Consider the following 21348-nt stretch of genomic DNA (forward strand, 5'->3'; position numbering starts at 1 on the left):
GGTTGACCCTAATTGGAATGCAAGCAAATTGACTAGAAGGAGAATATTCTTGGAGGAACTTGGAAAGTCACTGATAAAAGAACATATTGCATCAAGAACGCATTTCCCAAGAACAGAAGATTCTTTGAGAATGGTCACAAGCATCCAAAACCCGAATGATGTGGGTGGTGTGTCAGAATCGGTAACAACAAGAAAATCTACAAAACGTGCACGCTGTAAGTTCTGTCCATCAAGTAATGACAATAAAACAAACATGGTGTGTGGAAAATGTAGTAAACATATTTGCAAGAAACATGTAACCTACTTGTGTCCACAGTGCAAGCAGTAAGAAAAGAACTGTAGTATTTTATAAGATGATTGTATTGAAAATTCTGTTGTTTCAAATTTATGTGAATACTTGTGCCTAAACTACAATCAGTAAGAAGAGAGGATTCTAAAGTTGTAGTGCTTTCTATGTTGGAATGTAATAAAAAAACTGTAGTGTGTTCTGTACTGTAGTGTGCTCTAAGATGAATATCTGTAATGACAACTGTCTGTTGTTAGAAAATGTCAATACTTACGTCTAAACTGTCAACAATAAGAATAGAAGTATGGAAAAACTGTAGTGCTTTCTAAGTTGAATGCCTGTAATGGAAACTGTCTGTTGTTTCAAATTTATGTGCATATTTAAATGAAAAATATCCCTCAATAAAGTTGTATGCATTGTTATTATTATTATTATTACCATTATTATTATTATTATTATTATTATTATTATTACTAACAAGGTACTGGAATAGAACAACAATGTCGATAGCTAAAACTGTACCAAAATTTATGTTTCTAAAGCATTTTGATATGTCGGGTCATATTGACCCGAACAGTATATATGTCAAGTAAAAGTGAACAGAACAGCAGGGTTAACTATAAGAAACATATAAAAACATGTTTTAGATTCATGTCATGTTAAACTTAAGTATACAATAATTTTCATGGAACTTTGTTTACCGAACAGAAGGAATGTTGTGTTCTGTATCTACCAACTGACATACTTGAGTTTCCTGTTGTAGTCCTTAAGAGCAGAAGTCAAAAGTCACTTGCAATCAGACTCATTTAACTGCACCTACCATATCATTATGCAACAGTACAGAACCACATTGTACTGATTGCATGATTATGAAAAATGCTGTGTGCTATGGTTCTCCTTATGTTACAAGCTAACAACCCTGTCACAACTGTGTATTGTTTCCTACTGCTAGTGAAGTCTCTTAAGGACTGTGTGGCCTGATGCACAAACAGATATGACAGTTCTATTTATATTCTTACCATCACACAACATGGCTGTTTTATTTGCTGGTGTTGTTTACTTACCAATCCTGAACACTGTTGAAAGATTCTTCATTGGTGATGTCATACATCAGTATGAAGCCCATGGCACCTCGATAGTATGCTGTAGTGATCGTCCTATATCTCTCTTGTCCTGCCGTGTCCTGAAATTAAAATAATCGTATGTTTGATTTTATGGAAGTAGACAATTTCTTCCAATGCAGTGCCACATATTCTACTAAGTCAGCAATGAAGTAAAGCATAATGTAAAATAGGTTTTCAGCTACAGTTTGTCTGAATTGTTCTTTTTGAATTTGAAGTAGCCTCTGCCTCACCTACCAAAATGAGGAAAATTAACAAAGTGAATGTATAATCAGAACATATCACTAAACTTCGACGCTAGGCCTATTACCAGAGCATGATGGAACATCTTGTATGGAGGTGTGAAAGAAAGAAACATAACGACAAATGGCCACGCACAAATATGTCTCTTCTACTTCTTCTTCTTCTTCTTCTTCTTCTTCTTCTTCTTCTTAGCGATAACCCCATCTTGTTTGGGATTCGCTGCACTCAAGATTTGGCAAATCTATTTTACTTGTGGCTGGATGTCATTCCTGTCACCACAGTCGTCAGTTACGGGTACTTAAGGGAGCAAAAATTGTGTCTGTAAATTGTGTGACCTTTGTTCTGTGTGTGATAGTACTTTAACTATTTAATGCACAAATATGTCTCTAATAAAATGAAATCTGCATGGTATACTGTTAAAAGCGAAGCAGAAACAAATTCCACATATATTATACAAATGTATGTACACTATGTAATCAAAAGTATCCGGACACCCCCAAAAACATACGTTTTTCGTATTAGGTGCATTGTGCTGCCACCTACTGCCGGGTACTCCATATCAGCGAACTCAGTAGTCATTAGACATTATGAGAGAGCAGAATGGGGCGCTCCGTGGAACTCACCGACTTCGAACGTGGTCAGGTGATTGGGTGTCACTTGTGTCATACATTTGTAGGCGAGATTTCCACGCTCCTAAACATGCCTAGGTCCACTGTTTCCGATGTGATAGTGAAGTGGAAACGTGAAGGGACACGTACAACACAAAAGCGTACAGGCCGACCTCGTCTCTTGACTGACAGAGACCGCTGACAGTTGAAGATGGTCGTAGTGTGTAACAGGCAGACATCTATCCAGATCATCACACAGGAATTCCAAACTGAATCAGAATCCACTGCAAGTGCTATGGCAGTTAGGTGGGAGGTGAGAAAACTTGGATTTCATGGTCGAGCGGTTATTCACACGCCACACATCACACCGGTAAATGCCAAACGACGCCTCGCTTGGCGTACGGAGCGTAAACAATGGACGACTGAACAGTGGAAAAACGTTGTGTGGAGTGACGAATCACGGTACACAATGCGGCGATCCGATGGCAGGGTTGGGGTACGGAGAATGCCCGGTGAACGTCATCTGCCAGCATGTGTAGTGCCAACAATAAAATTCGGAAGCGGTGGTGTTAATGTGCGGTCTTGTTTTTCATGGAAGCATGTTTGCAGCCCTTGTTTATTTTTATTTTTTGACTGGCACTATCGCTGTACAGGCCTACATTCATGTTTTAGGCACCTTCTTGCTTTTCGCACTGTTGAAGAGCAATTCGGAGTGGTGATGGCATCTTTCAACACGATCGAGCACCCGTTCATAATGTACGGCCTGTGGCGGAGTGGTTACATGACAACAACATCCCTATAATGTACTGGCCTGCACAGAGTCCTGACCTGAATCCTATAGAACACCTTTGGATGTTTTGGAACGCCTACTTCGTGCCAGGCCTCACCGACCGACATCGATACCTCTCCTCAGTGCAGCACTCCGTGAAGAATGGGCTGCCTTTCCCCAAGAAACATTCCAGCACCTAACTGAACGTATGCCTGCGAGAGTGGAAGCTGTCATCAAGGCCAAGGGTGGGCCAACACCATATTGAATTCCAGCATTACCGATGGAGGGCGCCACGGACTTTTAAGTCATTTTCAGCCAGGTGTCCGTATAGTTATAATCATATAGTGTATATATGAGGGTGTGTTGAAAAGCAACATAGGTTACTACGTAAAAGAAAGAGTATCCTGTGGTGTTTTGTTTGGCAGGACGTTCATTTCCCAGAATTAATTTCGACATAGGAGCTGTGATAACAACAGTAACAGTCGCACGGCTACAGTCTTACATAGTTTGGGAAAAGTTTCTATTTCAGCATTATTTTCCATTGTCTGTGTTTCCTTCTATTAAATACCTAAAAGATATTCATTTCCTCTTTTCTGCCTGTCAATATATTTAAAACGATCTTAAATTTGATGTTTGTTATATTTTATTCCTCATTTCTTCTATTCCTCTATGCTGCTGCGAAATGTTGTGACTGGTGATGAGAGCGCCGTATTATGTGTGTGCGTGTGAGAGAGAGCTTCCTAGATCAGAACAACAAAGTAATTTAAATCCAGTTTTTAGAGAACAGCTATCACAGCGACACCATTCGGGGAATAACATGGGTCATACTTTCTGTCCTGTTCATCATTGCCATTTCACCCCGCCACCTCGAGCGTCACTTAGCAGTCAGCAGCAAAGGATACTTGCGGCCAGTGTCTTAATAGCTCCGGTTCTGTTTCGTTGTTTATGTGCGTGGAACGTTTAAGAATAGCTGAAGCCGGCGGTGGAAATGTCAAGCCTATTATGACGCTGCGAAAAGAACTGAATAAAAGGCGTAAATAGGGTAGTGTGCAAATGTAACCTGTATGGCACTGCACAGCTGTTACTACTGTGGGCATATTACGAGCGTGAGTTACTGCGATGTGGCAGTGTCACCCATTTCGACTCTGAACTGTACTGAACTGTCAATCACTTTGTTATTCTAATCAAGGATTTAGCTGGGCACTGAACGCAAATGACAAATAGAACAGTAACAATAAATTAATGATGAAGGCGCTCCATCTGCTCTGTAGAATTTTATGTAGTCCACTACCGATTTCGGCTTTTTTTGTTAAGCCATTCGCAATTGGATCTGAAGTTGCCACACATATGGTAAATGTTAGTAGGTACATAATTGAAGATGGAGAAAATATTTATGAACATATGGACTATAAAACGTGCGGGTTATAAGTAATGTCCAAAGGTTATAAAAAAACCTGGTAGATTTAAAAGTTTGTTTGTCTAATGATATCGCGAGAATTAGTCGTCTGAGTCTGTATTATTCACTCTAAGACATAAAAAACGAAGTACCATGAAGGAATTATCCGAATGGAACGGAAATCGGTAGATGTGATCTACATCTACAAGCAACACAAATGATTATTATTTCAGAAAAATTGGTTGATTTGTTGAAGAGAAAGATCTTCACTAATTAAGCGAGTCAATAACGCTTTGGTCCACCTCTGCCTCTTATGCAAGCTGTTATTGGGCTTGGCATTGATTGGGATATCGCGCCAAATTCTGTCCAATTAGCGCGTTAGATCCTCAAAATACCGATCTGGTTGGAGGGCTGAGTCTGCGATGCTCCAAACATTTGAGGCGTCGCAGCTAGGGCGCGATCGCCAATAGCAATAAAAAAATCCTAATGAAAGTTTAAAAGGACCTTTGAACTTAGAAATTTGAACAGCAACCCATTTCCGATTTATTCTGTAGAGTTCACAAGACTATTTTCAGCTTTTTGTACTTATAGCGGCGTCCGACGTATAGTTATGAAATCTCAGTTTCTTCAACACTGCTTTTCTGAGACCTCTTAAGTAGCTGCAGTCAGGAGTTACGTGTGTATATCTGCAGCAGTGTCGAGGTAGGTGGACAATTTGTGTTGCAGAACCGCCGTCGATGTGCGAAAGAGCGCGTTACGTCGCACATTCTCAGTTGGGGAGAGATCCAGCGGCCTTGCTGGCCAACGTAGGGTTTGGCAAGCACGAAGACAAGTAGTAGAAACTCTCGCCCTGTGTAAGCTGGCATTATCTTGCTGACATGTAAGCCTAGGATGGCTTACCACGGAGGGCAACAAAACGGGGCGTAGAATATCGTCGACGTACTGTTGCACTGTAAGGATGGCGCCGACGACAACCGGTGTGCCACTATGAAAGAAAATGGCATACCAGACCATCACTCCTGGTTGTCGGCCCGTACGGCGGACGACATTAGGTTGGTGTCCCACAGCTGCGCATGTAATCAGGGCGCTGGTAATCAGGGCTCAATTGGAACCAGTAGTCACCATTGAAGACAATTCCACTCCAGTCAATGAGATTCCAGTTCGATTGTGCCCTACACCACTGCCAACGTTTTGTCTGGTGTACACAGGTCAATGTCATCCCCCCCCTTTCTATGAGCCACCTATTAATGTTTATCGTAGTCAGCCGAGCGGTTCTAGGCGCTTCAGTCTGGAACCGCGCGACCGCTACGGTCGCAGGTTGAATCCTGCCTCGGGCATGGATGTGTGTGATGTCCTTAGGTTAGTTAGGTTTCATCTATGGTCATCAGTCCCCTAGAACTTAGAACTACTTAAACCTAACCAACCTAAGGACATCACACAACACCCAGTCATCACGAGGCAGAGAACGGAATGCAATTCCCAAAGTCTTTATGCTCTCGTAGCGTCATGTCCCCTGTTTACTATCTTTTCCAGCCGCACTGTGAAATTGCAATGCAGCGTTACACATTCATCCATCGGCAACCAAATTTTCTGTTTTCCATTTTCCATCGGTACCTCCATGAGTATGAATATGAGATCAATTTGTCTAGCTCCTTCGTGGTGGATCTTTTTTGTTGTCTTAGAGTGTACAATTATTTACCTATATACAACTATTTGATGTAGGACAGTCTCGCTACCCGCGCCCGGGTGTTCGGGTTCGATTCCCGGCGGGGTCTGGGATTTTGTCTGCCTCGTGATGACTGGGTGTTGTGTGATGTCGCTAGGTTAGTTATGTTTAAGTAGTTCTAAGTTCTAGGGGACTGATGACCATAGATGTTAAGTCTCATAGTGCTCAGAGCCATTTGAACCATTTTGATGTAGGACAGTGTCAGATCCTCTTGAGAATGGCTTAACAAAAAAATCTCTAAAATGGCAGTGGACTAAATAAAGTTCTATAGAGCAGCTGGAGCGGTCTTTTCATTAATTAAACAAACATTTGTGGAGCGCATGGTTAAATTGATAGTAACAATAAACTTTCGTAGTCTTTTATTCCTCTTCTAGGTGATAGTATAGAAGTGATTTAGTAGCAATGGTCATTTCGGAATAATAAAGACTGCAATTTAATGAAAATACACCTCACAGCCGTATAAACACACTAATAATAAAATTAAGTGCTCCATAATAAATATAGACGTTCATTATTCATGTTCTGCCACGTGTACGCAGTAGCTATTCTTCAGTGCAACAGAGCGTGACCGTCAGGCGACACTTTTAAGGCAAAATTCCCTCTCACGAAACCTGATATGAGTGATACCATCCGCCCCATCATCATATTGAGCCGCTCAGACTATTCCATTCCTCTTGCTTCGACTACTGGAGATTCAATCTGTTCCTCACGACTGTTCTCCAAAATATCTGGCTGTTTGAATAATCCCATATTTTTCACTAGTCTCCTTTCCATACTTCTGTACATCACCGTCAAATAGCCGCAAAAATCCTTATTTCACTGTCTTCCATGTGGATACCTCTGTTTAATCTCACTTCCAACAAGTTCCTCAGAATATCACAGAATTGCAGTCAGTTTTAGGGAAAATGAACTATTATATTGGATTCATACCGAATGCTGCACAAATCTCAGCTCCGTTGCATCGCTAGAATATCCCCTTTGTTTGAATAGATGCGTGCCAAGTAGCTTTTCAAAAACTTAAAGACCAAATTCCACCATTATTTGTATGGCAGAAAATTCTATGGATAACAAGCCTTTGCAGTCATTGTTTCATGCGGCTAAACCGGTTACTGTACGAACTGCCGAAAAATTGCAACGATGGGCTTTATTGTTGTCTCAATACCAGGACGAGATGGTATATTGCCCGACAGCTCAACATGGTAATGCGGATGCACTTTCACGTCTTCCAATTGGCGCTGATACTGACTTTGACGCTTCTGCTGCATCTTGTTGTCACATCGATGCTCAAGATTCTGAATTGCTTCAGTCATTTCCTCTGAACTACAGGAAAATTGCACAGGCCACGGAAGCTGATCCAGATTTGAACAATTTGCTAACATACATTTGCACATCTTGGCCTCACTCATTGAATAGCATAAAGAACTCTGTAGTGCGCCGATACTTTGCACGTCGGCATAGCCTAGCTGTACAGCAAGGTGCAATTCTTGTTCAAAAAGACAATGGACAGTCACGTGTGTTGATTCCTAAAACTTTGCAAAAAGAAGTGTTGCAGTTACTTCACCAAGGACACAGGGGGATTGTTTGTACTGAATAGTTAGCTTGGTGATACTGTACTGACGCCCAAATAAAACAGATGACATCACACTGTCACGCATGTGCGGAAAATCAGTCCGCTCCGCCACAAAAATTCTCTCTTGGCCTAAGTCGCAATCGCCATGGCAACGTGTGCACATAGACTTTGCAGGACCTTTCTGGAACACTTGTTGGTTGATTGTGGTTGACTCGTATAGCAAGTTTTCTTTTGATGTGGGAATGAACTCGGCAACGTCACATAGTACAACTGAGGTGTTGCCATCGATTTTTTGCCTCGAAGGTTTATCTGACGAAATAGTGTCAGGCAACGGCCCTCAGTTCACGTCAAATAAATTTGAAACATTTTGCGATCGCAATGGCATACAGCATCTAACTAGTGCACCGTTCCATCCACAGTCAAACGGCGAAGCAGAACGTTTTGTCAACACATTCGAGCAGCAAATGGGCAAACTTCGCTCCGCACACACCAGGGATGAAGCATTACAACTGTTTCTCGCCTCATATGTTCGCACCCACGAGTTGGACCATCCCCGGAGCAACTGCTTCACCGTCGCCGCCATCGGACACTGCTCCACCTGCTCCACCCTCCTCAGCATCCAGCGCCGAAGGAAAGCCGCAAGTTTAGCTTCGCGCCGCATGATATTGTCTTTTACAGGGTTTCAAATGGTTCAAATGGCTCTGAGCACTATGGGACTTAACATCTGTGGTCATCAGTCCCCTAGAACTTAGAACTACTTAAACCTAACTAACCTAAGGACAGCACACACATCCATGCCTGAGGCAGGATTCGAACCTGCGACCGTAGCGGTCACGCGGTTCCAGACTGAAGCGCCTAGAAACGCTCGGCCACACCGTCCGGCTTTACAGGGTTTTTAGCGGCAGCAGACGGTGGGCGCGAGGCGAGATCGCTCATCGACTTAGCGCTTGCATGTATCTTGTCTGATGTCCAAATGGCTTGCAGCGCCGCCATCAAAATCAACTTTGCCTCTGTCATGTACACGATGATCTTTCTGTCTCTCTTCCCCCAGATTCCCAGGTCCAGAGGACAGCGCGGCCACAGCAGCCGCCAGAGGGTGTCTTCACGACACTGCAAGATGACCCCATGGACGCGAAGCCTTCGCCTCGTCCACTCCTCTCGTCCTACCGTTGGAGCTGGAGCCACCCACACCGCAGCAGTAGCCGCCTTCTTCATCTGGTTCACGGCAGCAGGAGGTGGACGGGTACCCTTCTGGGCGTTTTCCGGGGGACGTTTCCGCCAGGGCGCAGGCCGGATGGCGGGGTACGGACGGAAGCTTGACGTCCGCTGCAGCCACAGTTACCGGCCCGACGTTGCGCCCACACTCCTGCATTACCCGCTGTGGTCGCATCCCCTACACGACGACGGTCCGTGGCTTTGGCGGGGAGGAATGTACTGGCGTAACCACAAGCGCCGGAACGAAGAGGACGAACGGAAGACCAGAGAAAGCGGTGAGGAAACTTCAGCCAATAGCCCGCTGACAAGGACCGTGCTGCGCCAGGAGAAACCTCTGCAAGAAGTGAATATAAGCGCCGCTCCTGCCAGCCTCCGCCTGACATTAGTGCTCAGATCGGCTCCTGTGGTATACACCACTTCTAAAAAACACCGAACAACGCGCTCCAATACGCGGCCGCCAAATACATCGCTGGCCGCACTTCTCCGGGCGGCTCGCGGCCTACCATCGCTGGCCGCCTTCGTGCGCGCGCATTTGTCAGCACACAGCAATTGGCTACGCCAGGAAACATTGCGATTGGTTTTCCCTGGAAAACAGCGACCCCAGCCGACGGCTCCATTAACTAGCAGGCCTTATATAAACCCGGCCGCCGCCGCAAACGACAGTTCTCATAGGGAAGTGCAGTACGCCGTGTTCCAGCTGCTTGTGGATGACTCGCCGCACCACTCGAGGTAACCTGGCTGCTCGGCGGAAAACCTTGCGACTTCACTTGGAGAGACTGAACTGGGAATAATTACGGAACGTGCACCCCACCATGCACATTCGGACATTGGTATAACCAAACTTTAATTCTGCATTACTTCTGAGTGTGAGCCTGGGTAGACGCTTGGCTAACATAATTGTTAAAAAGTGATTTGTGATTTAATAAACCAAACTGAAGAGGTTATTGTGTTATTCCTGGTTATAACAGCTCCGTATACGGACATCAGTGGACGGTTGTAGACTGGTACTCGCAGAACACATTGTAGTGATCCACATCAAGTGCTTACTTCGACTTTGTCTATAGCGAATGCTATTACTGTTTGCATGTCATTTGCGACAAATTTGTAAATACAACTGAAGTACTGTCAATTTGCTTTACAGAAATAAAACTACTAAAGTTATTTGCTTGAATTGTTGTATAGCATCCCGAGAACGCAGCATACCTTAGGCACTCTCTATAAGAGACGAGTGGGCAAGACCCAACCTGTGTTTAGAAATTGAGTGCTAATAAGATAAAATTTAGCAACTCTCATGGGACATAACACTAAAATTGTGTAATACTACCTCTAGCCATGACAATGGCTAAATATCCCAACATCTCCATGGTCCTCTCCGAGGGATCTAGCAAGCCTGTGACCATTTGTGCTGCTATTGATTCTAAACATCAATACCCTTTTAGTTCTGTTTGGCACAGGCCCCAGAGACTTCACCGTATTTTATTAGTAACATACGAATGAACGGAAGTCTGCCACCTTGTTTAACTATGGTACATCCTATGTGATTGTTCCGCTTCATATCAATACGACTTGGTACAATTCGCTATTTGTATGAACTGGCTGAGTCCAGTTGTGAGTTACTGATGGTGTAGTCATAAGGAACTAAGTTTCTTCATTTTGTGAAATGCACAATTTTATATTTATGAAAATTTGAAGCAAGTTTCTAGTCTTTGGAATCTTAGCAATATATGACAATGTTTAATTTTTTTTCGGAAAGTTATTCATTATACATAACTGTACCATTTGCAAAAGTCTGTCAATAACTCTTCAAACCTCTTACACGATGCTCCCTTCTTGCTAAGAGATCTTCAGTCTGGTGACAAATTTCGGTTAATACCCCATACGATTGTACACTACTGGCCGTTAAAATTGCTACACCATGAAGATGACGTGCTACAGACGCGAAAGAAGATGCTGTGATATCTCACATGACAGAATTACCCTGTACCTATCATCCATGAAAGCTCTGTATATGTACATATTTTACTTATTGTCTTATGATATCTTTTCCTCCCCCGAGAACCACAGACCTTGCCGTTCGTGGGGAGGCTTGCACGCCTCAGCGATGCAGATAGCCGTACCGTAGGTGCAATGACAATGGAGGGGTATCTGTTGAGAGGCCAGACTAACGTGTTGTTTCTGAAGACTGGCAGCAGCCTTTTCAGCAGTTGCAGGGGCAACAGTCTGGATAATTGACTGAACTGGCCTTGTAACATCAACCAAAACAGCATTGCTGTGCTGGTACTGTAAACGGCTGAAAGCAAGGAGAAACCACAGCCGTAATATTTCCCGAGGGCATGCAGCTTTAAAAACCTTGCGGTTTGCCGTGAACAGCGTAATTCTGTCAGAGACAGCAAAGGACTTAGAAGAACAGTTGAAAGAAGTGGATAGTGTCTGGAAAGGAGGATGTAAGATGAACATCAATAAAAGCAAAACGAAAATAATGGAATGCAGTCCAATTAAATCATGTGATGTTAAGGAAATTAGATTAGGAAGTGGGACTAGATGAGTTTTGGTATTCGGGCAGCAAAATAACTGAGGATGGTCCAAGTAGAGAGGACATAAATTGTAGGCTTATAATGGGAAGGAAAGCTTTTCTGAAGAAGATAAATTTATTAACATCGAGAATAGATTTAAGTGTCAGGAAGCCTTTTCTGAAAGTATTTTTATGGAGTTTAGCCATGTATGGATGTGAAACATGGATGATAAACAGTTTAGAGAAAAGAATAGAAGCGTTTGAAATGTGGTGTTACAGAAGAATGCTGAAGATTAGATGGGAAGATCACGCCACTAATGCGGAGGTACTGAATAGAACTGGGGAGAAGAGAAATTTGTGGCACAACTTGACTAAAAGAAGGAATCGGTTGGTAGGACACGTTCTGAGGTATCAAAGGATCACTAATTTAGTAGTGGAGGGAAGCGTAGAGGGTAAAAATCGAAGAGGGAGACCAAGAGATGAATACACTAAGCAGATTCAGAAGGATGTAGATTGTAGTAGCTACTATTTGGAGATGAAGAGGCTTGCACAGAATAGAGTAGCATGGAGAGCTGCATCAAACCAGTCTTTGGACGGAAGACAATAACAACATGATGTCTTTTAAATCTCTCTTGTTCCGCAAAATTTTTGTCGGAACTTCGTATTCTCCACAATAACACAGCAAAGGTATTCAGCATGAATATCTCACATCTTGTCATACTTGTGTATTTATTTATGAATATGCTACTATTTTTTCAGATATTTATTTTACTATTGATTACAACTGCTAATACAAAATCTTGGTAATTTAAGAAGTGGCGAATCCCATGTGTTAGTTGACACCACCTTTGAAAACAGGTCCAAAAGACGCTTCTGCCTAAATAATTTTTTAAACAATATATAACGACTATCTGTTGCCATTTAACTTGAGCTCACTTGTCCAAGAACACTTGTTTATTTATTTATGAACTGAACTTTATTTATATTTGTTGCACATAGTCTGATAGTGACCAAATGTTTATAACAGTTTTTTATTTAAATATTGCTGTAACAGACACCACACATTCATATAACTGATCCGCCTCGATGGGCAATGAATCCACAACCTTCAGCGCAGATGAACATGTCGTTCGATCTCCAGTGGGAATCTAGACTTAGCGAGCGTGGACGATATGAAAGGGGACTAGAGATAGACGGCGCTAGTCAGGGGAACATGCCGAGATAGTGCGTGCAACACAACGGTCTTCTAAGCAGGAGATCCTGGGTTCGAGTCCTGGTCTCTCACACATTTTCCCTCGGCGCCACTGATTTCGCATAGACTCCCGATGCAGCTGATATCAACAGTTCCTTCCCTTTACTTTCCTTCTCCCACCTCTTCCTTCAGCTACATAATATTAGTTTACTCCAGGAAGTGGTAAAGTTGAGTCAGATCATGTCTGTAAAACTCAATAACCATGTAATTTTCGCGTGGATGACCTTCAGTCAATGGAGAAGCAGGCAGAGGCGGAATACCGCTGGAATCAGGTGGAGAAATTTTTTTTCGTGTGGTGCTTATATATATATATATATATATATATATATATATATATATATATATAATTCCCGGCAATCAGTTGCAACAATTATGCATATAATAAGTTGTTGAAAGTCGTTTGTCGTAGAAAAACTGGCGACTTCGAACATGATTATGTTTTCCGCAAACAAAGTTGTATTTCACAAATGTTATTAATTGTCTTCATAATGTTAACACGTGTAGTATATATATATATATATATATATATATATATATATATATATATATATATATTTGAATTACGAAAAACAAATACTAAAAAAAGTAGTTGCATGGCGCGAGATTCGATCCGGCGACCTTCGGATTACGAACCCGAGCGCTTACCGCTGCGCCACGACGCTGTAGGAAACCATAAATCGTAGAGAGTATTTCATTGCAACGGTTTCTTTTAACTGTCGATTTTCTCGACAACGGCTGAGAAGTGCTTCTTGGTGCTTTGCCACAATACACCTCTGGCCATGAGCTTTTATTATGCGCAGTATGAATCGAATCTGAATTTCACAATTGGCGGCCTCCCCTTGTAAGTGAAGAGTGTATAGTCAAAACGGAACTGTTTTAGTTAATGGACAAGTGAAGATATTTGTAAGGAGCCATCTAAAGCTGAAAGCTGGTGCAGTCCCATTAATTTTTCCTAATGCACTGTGATACTTGACAACAATTAGTGCTTCGTGCAGAAGGTTATGTGATGCAGAAAGTGAAAATTTTGAAAAAGCTGTGGTAATGATCTTGGAAGATTATAGAGAATACGAAGAGCAGAATGCTATAAAAATTTGGGAGACATGTACAAATATTTTTCGTGTGCTACCCACATAAACAAGAAACAGTGGTGCTGTACTGAAAGTGAACAAAAAGTAGTAATGTGTATGTTATTGAGATCAGTGACGAAATACGCAACATTATAGGATCAATAACTGTTAAGACCGACCTCAGTGCCCTCCTTTACTTGAGAAAGTATAAAACTTGCCAGCGTAAAGAACCAAACGAATGTGTGTCAGTAAGATCCAGTCGACCCCCGGTAGCTGAGTGGTCAGCGCGGCAGAATTACTATCCTCCGGGCCCGGGTTCGATTACCGGCTGGGTCGGAGATTTTCTCCGCTCAGGGACTGGGTGTTGTGTTGTCCTAATCATCATCGTTTCATCCCCATCTACGCGCAAGTCACCGAAGTGCCGTCAAACCGAAAGACTTGCACCCGGCGAACGGTCTACCTGACGGGAGGCCCTAGTCACATGACATTTACATTTAGTAAGATCCAAGGATGCATTGTATAGTATAATTAAATATGTTGAGTCAATAATCTCTAAAGAATACGCTTAAACAAAAATTTCGAGATTTAGCACATAGTGAATGTTTTAGAGGAGGGTCTTCTACGTGATTGATGTTCACAGGTGCAATTGTAGAACAGATCCAGTTTCTTACTAAATATACGAGGGTTGTGCAGAAAGTAAGTTCCGATCGGTCGGGAGATGGAAACCACTGGGGAAATTCGGTAAAGCTTTGCAAAGATGTATTGGGCAGTGTCTCTAGTATGCTCGTCGATCATGTGGCGTCGCTCTGTTCAGTTTGGAGTGAACAGTGAGCACGTAAAGATGCGTCACATAACACAACTGTCGAGCAGTTCCTTCTTCATGCCACTTCTCGGCCGCACACTGCAGGGGCAATGAAGACGCTCCTGCAGCGTTTCCGATGAGAAGTGTTTGATCACCCGCAATACAGTCCGCAATTGGCTCCCCCTGAGTCTCATCTCTGCTCACAAGAACCGCTGGCTACGAAGACAAAATTTGTCCGCAGATAACGAGCTTCAGACCAGTGCAGATAACTGGCCGAAAGAACAGGCGGCTGCTTTCTGTGACGAGGAAATTGGAAAGCTGACACGACACTATGACAACACTCGAAGTTGGAGGGGCGACTATATAGAGAAGTAGGTGGAAGGTGTACCTAACTGTTGCAAATAAAACGTTTCTGGTTTTCACTGTGGTTTACATTTCGCGACCTATCGGAACTTACTTTCTGGACAAGCCTCGTAATAACAGTCCCAAGTACAGTGAATATTTAATGTAATTTTCGGTAAATAAATGTGTAAATGCCGTATGTGTTTCAGTCATTCACTCTCACTTCTCCTTTATGAGAAATATTTAAATCGGCCGCCCGCCCTCAGGAGCTCAGTTCGTCAGCACACCTGACGATGGCGACATGTCTGATCGCCGAAATATTGTGCCCGTTGGACACTATGAACCGGCAGTATACCCATGGACTGTTCGAGCATTACGGGAAGTATTCGGGATAAAAATTTTGTTGTCCCTGAAAGCCGTTTAGTAATTACAGATGGTTGTTATTAGTTAACATAGATGCCTGTTTGGCAGCTAGCGTTCAAAGTATAAATAATATCTACTCTAGATGACTGAAGAATAGCGTGTGTAGTTAGTGTCAAGTCTGTGTTGTGCATGACGATAACAGAGAAAGGAGAGGTCAGACCCCAGTGCTGGCATTAGCGCGAAGATTTATTAGCAAAAGTGCGATTATATTGGGTATCACTCAAAATTTGTGATTGGGTTAAAGGTACCTTAGTAGAAAGGATGTAACATGTTATCTCGGGTAGTATGTGGTCGACAGAAGAATTAATAATTTCATGTGTGTCTTGAGGAAGCATGCTGGGATGCTTGTTCTTGTACACTAATGATTTAGCAAACACTATTAACCGTAGCTCTGGTATCCCGGCACGGTAACTGTAAATACATCCACTTCATTAGAGAAATTTATTTCTGATTAAGAGTTTGCCGCCTCGGGGCGTAGTGAGAAATTTGCAGAGCAGTTTTTAGTATTTTTTTATTCTCCTCGTTATATTTTGCGTTCATTCGAAACTCAGTAGCATCATTTGAGATCTCAAATCTATTTTTGCATACTACGGTATGGCTAAGAACTGTGGTTGTTGTGAGCGGAGACAAGAAGCATTGGCTGCTGTCCGTAAGCAATTGGAAGCAGCGTTGCATTCCGTCGACATGCTTCTCGCTAATGTTCAAAATTGTTACGCCATAGGGGCGCAGGTTACAAGACATGTGACACCTTTGGTGCATTTGGAATCCCCTGGTGACCCGGATGTCGCTGCATCTTCTGATTCACTACGTCTGACCGGTCCGTCCTCAAGGAGGTCGCGCGGTTGGCTCCCTACGTCTTAGCAACAGGTACGAGTTGCTACCTACTGTTGATGATAACTCTGAGCCAGCACGGGATGCCTCTCCTGTTGGACCAGCGGCCGATTTTCCTGCCCAGTCCGAACAAGTGCAGAGGGTGGGTATGTTTGTCATTGGGAGGTCCAGCGTTAGGCGGTTGGTGGAGCCCCTCAGGGAAATAGCAGGCAAGGCGGGAAAGAATGCTAGAGCGCACTCGGTATGTTTACCGGAGGGCCTCGTCCGTCATGTGGAGGAGGCCCTGCCGGCAGCTACTGAGTGCACTGTGACGCCTGCCGCTTGGGTTCTGAGGACATTCTCGGCTCCTTTCGGCGGATGGCTAATTTCGTGAAGGTAACTAGAATCGGACGCGGGGTGCAGGCTAAGCTGTCTATTTGTAGCATGGTACCCTGGGGTGACCACGGTCCGCACCGCGCGGGGTAGCTGCGCGGTCTCAGGCGTCTTGTCACGGTTCGTGCGGCTCCTCCCGTCGGAGGTTCGAGTCCTCCCTCGGGCATGGGTGTGTGTGTGTGTGTGTGTGTTGTCGTTAGTTTAAGTTAGATTAAGTAGTGCGTAAGCTTAGGGACCGATGACCTCAGCAGTTTGGTCCCATAACACCTTACCACAAATTTCCAAAAATTTTTTGATCACGGTCCTCTGGTTTGGAACAGAGTAGAAGGTCTAAACCAGAGGCTCAGATGACTCTGCGACGGTATCGGATGCGAATTTCTCGACCTCCGCTATCGGGTACAAAACTGCGCTGTTCCCCTTAATAGGTCAGGCTTTCACAACATGCCGGAAGAGGTTACTAGGGTAGCGGAAGTACGTGTGGCGTGCACATGGTTTTTTTTAGGTTAGAGAAACCCTGCTTGAGACCAAAGACAATTTGCCTGGTAAATTAGCCAGAAAGTCTTTGGAGAGCGTTCGTCGTCGCAGGTCATAGATCGAAAAGGTTAATATGGTTCTAGTAAACTGCAGGAGCATCCAACGAAAGGTCCCAGAATTAGTATCGCCTACTGAAGGTTGTAAAGCACAGACAGTATTAGGAACAGAAAGTTGGTTGAAACTGGACGTTAATGTCAACGAAATCCTAAGTTAAGATTTGAGTATCGTAAGAATACACGGTGGCGGCGTGTTTATTGCAGTAAAGAATTCGATAAAATCTAGCGAGGTTATCACGGATTCATATTGTGAATTAATCTGGGTGAATTTAAGTATCGAAGATCGGTCAAAAATGGTACTCGGATGCTCTTATAGAGCGCCTGGGTCAGGAGCTCTAATGGTAGAGCTTTTCAGATAGAACTTTCAGAATGTCGTTAGTAATTTTCCTGATCATGCCGTTCTAATCGGGGGTAACTTCAAATTGCCAGGTATAGATTGGGAGTGTCTTGCTATCACAACTCGTGCCAGAGACAGAGATTCGTGTGATATTGTTCTGGATGTCTAGTACAAAAACTACCTCGAGCAGATAGTTAGCGAACCAACTAGTGGGCTACTTATCGAAACTGCTAACGCAGAGGAAAGTGTCAGTGATCTTAAGGCTGTGATAGCATCAATGACAGTGAGTCTTACAAAGAATGTCAAGAAAGGTGGCATGGTATTTTACTTAACAAGAGTGACAGGATACAAATTTAAGAGTATCTGAGCAGTTAGCATCAAATATTCGGTGATGAAGACGAAGATTTGGGGACAAATGGAAAAAAATACAAAAGCATCGTGCAATTTGACCTGGACAAGTATGTTCCAAGTAAGGTCTTAAGGGATAAGAAAGACCCACCATGTTAGAAAACTGCTACGTAAACAGAGAGAACTTTATCTCAGATTCAAGAGAAGTAAAAACCTAGCCGACAAACAAAAAGCTGAAAGAAGCGAAAATGAGCGTGAGGAGAGCAATGACAAAAGCTTTCAGTGACTCTGAAAGTAAAACTTGGTCAACCGATCTGAGTAAAAGCCCTAAGAGGTTTTGGTCGTATGTAAAATTAGTAAGTGGGTCAAAATCATCTATTCATTCACTCAGTGACAATACTGACACCGGAAGATGGCAGAGCGAAGACCGAAATACTAAATTCGATCTTTCGGAACTGTTTCACAACGGAAGATCTTAACGCGGTCCCTCCTATCTATCGTCGTACGAACGTCAAAATGGCAGATATTGAGATAATATATTGCAGAATTGAAAAGCAGCTACAATCGCTTAATAGCGGAAAAGTATCAGACCAAATGGGATACCTATAAGATTCTACAATGATTATCCGAACGAAATTGCCCCTTTCTAGCAGTAATTTATCGTAGATAGCTTGAACAACGAAGGATACCTAACGACTGGAAGAAAGCGCAGATCTTTCCCGTTTTTAAGAAGGGCCGTAGGACAGATGAACGCAGTTATAGACCTATATCGTTCACGTCAAAATGTTGTAGAATTATGGAACATGTTTCACGGTCGAGAATTATGACGTTCTTGGAAAAGGAAAATCTCCTTTATAAAAATCAACATGGACTCCGCAAACAGATATACTGCGAAACTCAGCTTGCTCTGTTCCTCCATGAGATCCACAGTGTCGTAGACAATGGCGCTTAAGTTGATGCCGTGTTCCTTGACTTCAGGAAGGCATATGACACCGCCCCGCCCTGCCGTTTAGTGAAAAAGATACGAGCTTATAGAGTATCGGAGCAGATTTGCGACTGGATTCAAGACTTCCTTGCAGCAGAACTCAACACGTCGCTCTTAACGGAACAAAATCGACAGATATAAGGGTAGTTTCCTGTGAACTCCCAGGAAGTGTGATATGAACGTTACTGTCCACAGTATATGTAAATGACCTAGTAGAAAGCGTCGGATGCTCTCTTAGGCTGTTCGCAGATGATGCGATTGTCTATAACAATCTAGCAACGTCAGAAGATAGTAACGATTTGCAGAATGACCTCCAGAGAATTGATGAATGGTGCAGGCTCTGGCAGTTGACCCTGAACCTAAATAAATGTAACATATTGCGCATATATAGGAAAAGAAATCCACTACTGTACAGGTACACTACTGATGGAAAACCGTGAAAACAGTATTCGCCGTAAAATTTCTAGAAGTAAGTATCCGGAGCGACCTTAAGTGGAATGACCATGTGAAACAAATAGTGGGAAAATCAGATGCCAGACTCAGACTCATAGGAAGAATCTTAAGGAAATGTAACTGATCCACGAAGGAAGTGGTTTATAAGGCGCTTGTTCGACCCATTCTTGAGTTTTGTTCATCTATCTGGGATTCATACCTGATAGGACTGATAGAGGAGAGAGAGAAGTGATCCAACGAAGAGCGGCACGTTCCGTCACGGATCGTTTAGTCTACACGGGTGCGTTACGGAGATGCTCGACAAAGTTCATTGGCAGACGTTACAAGAGAGGCGTTGTGCATCACGGAGTAATTCACTATTGAAATTTCGAGAGAGCACTTCCCGGGAAGCCAGCCGGAGTGGCCGAGCGGTTAAAGGCGCTACAGTCTGGAACCGCACGACCGCTACGGTCGCAGGTTCGAATCCTGCCTCGGGCATGGATGTGTGTGATGTCCTTAGGTTAGTTAGGTTTAAGTAGTTCTAAGTTCTAGGGGACTTATGACCACAGCAGTTGAGTCCTATAGTGCTCAGAGCCATTTGAACCATTTTGATCTTCCCGGGAAGAGTTGGACAACATATTACTTCCCCCTCGCGTAATGACCATGAGGAAAAAATTCGAGAAATTAGAGCTAATACATAGGGTTACCGACAATTATTCTTCCCACGCGCAGTTCGCGAGTGTAACAGGATTGGAGGGCTCAGTTAGTGGTACATAAAGTATCCTCCGCAACACATCAATAGGTGGCTTGCGGAATATGATGTAGATGCAGATACTCACTCGGCTGGCTACATTTTCGGTCTGAAAGCCTTCTCGCTGTTTGGATTCCTCATCATCGACAAGGTTCACGTCGTCTCTGACATGACTCTCTTCCAGGAACTCGACGGCCTCTGCCCTGCCTTTGCACCTGTATGCGAACATGGCCTGGCATGTACCACTGATTGCCTGTTTCATTTCTTTTTGCATGGAGACGAAGTGCCCCGTCTATGTTGGGCACGGCTCATTCCAGCCTCACTACAGGCAGCGGTTGAGGAACTGTGGAGACTGAACCTGTTAAAACCACATCCCTTGTAGTGCTCAGGCAACTCAAAGGCTCGCTCCATCTACAATTAATGGCCATAACAGGCTGCAGAAGCTTACTTGCAGATTCCACTGGATGAGGAGTCGCAACACATTAAGGACATCAAGTCTTCAGCTTATACAAATGCAAGCTCCTGCCCTTTGGGATCTCTTCCACTCCTGCAATCTTGCAGAGACACCTGGAAGAATGAACCATGTTCACCCGTACTTATGCTGTCTTGATCGCTTAAGTGTCACAGGCAATACGCATCAGGACCATCTGCGCAATCTTTGCACACTTTTTATTACGTTGCGTGATGCAGGGTCAAGTGTCGCTTACAAAAATGTCAATTTCTTAAGGAGAAAGTGGAATACCTATGAGAGTTGCACAATAGACAGGATCCAGCCCCCTGACCGCAACGTTGCCGCTATAGACTCCCTACCCTGCCTCCACAATGTACAGGAGCTGTAAGTTTTAGCGGGAATCGTAAATTATTATCCTAAATTCCTCCAACAAGCAAACCACATTATGCATACGAATGATGACAGTACTGAGAAACTGATTGCCTATGGATCAAAGAAGCTGATACCCACTCAGAATAACTACTCACAGATTGAAAAAGAAGCTTTGGCGATTATCTTTTCAATTAAGGAGTTCCATGTTAACCTATTCAGGAGCAAGTTTACACTCTTTATGGACCACAGACTGCTGGTTGTGATTTTTGTGCCGCTCTCCTAGCGACTCCCCAGCGGCTCCAGTGCGTCTTTCCTCAGCTCCGATAATTATACCATGAAGCACAACAAGTAAATGCGGATGCTCTCTCTCGTCTATCCATCTGATATCACCAGGCTTTTCAACAGGAGAAAATCTAAGTTTTTGACATAGACGAGGAACAGCGATATGCCTTGGATGGGTTTCCCATTCCAACTACTCAAATCGCTGTAGACACTCGCCGCGGCCCTGTTTCGTGGTGAAGCATGCATTGCGTACTCCAGGTATGGC

At 43.5% G+C, this 21348-nt stretch overlaps 1 protein-coding gene across 2 annotated transcripts in view; it reads right to left on the reverse strand.

The window, feature by feature from the left end:
* Positions 1-21348, reverse strand: part of LOC126183894 (ras-related protein Rab-3) — an 833674-nt gene that overhangs the window by 53037 nt on the left and 759289 nt on the right. For both annotated transcript variants that reach the window (XM_049926216.1, XM_049926217.1), the window contains exon 3: positions 1351-1469. In XM_049926216.1, coding sequence (XP_049782173.1) covers positions 1351-1469 — 119 coding nt within the window. The remainder of the gene's footprint in view (positions 1-1350; positions 1470-21348) is intronic.

Source organism: Schistocerca cancellata, chromosome 4 (assembly GCF_023864275.1).
Source record: "Schistocerca cancellata isolate TAMUIC-IGC-003103 chromosome 4, iqSchCanc2.1, whole genome shotgun sequence".
Classification (NCBI taxonomy): domain Eukaryota; kingdom Metazoa; phylum Arthropoda; class Insecta; order Orthoptera; family Acrididae; genus Schistocerca; species Schistocerca cancellata.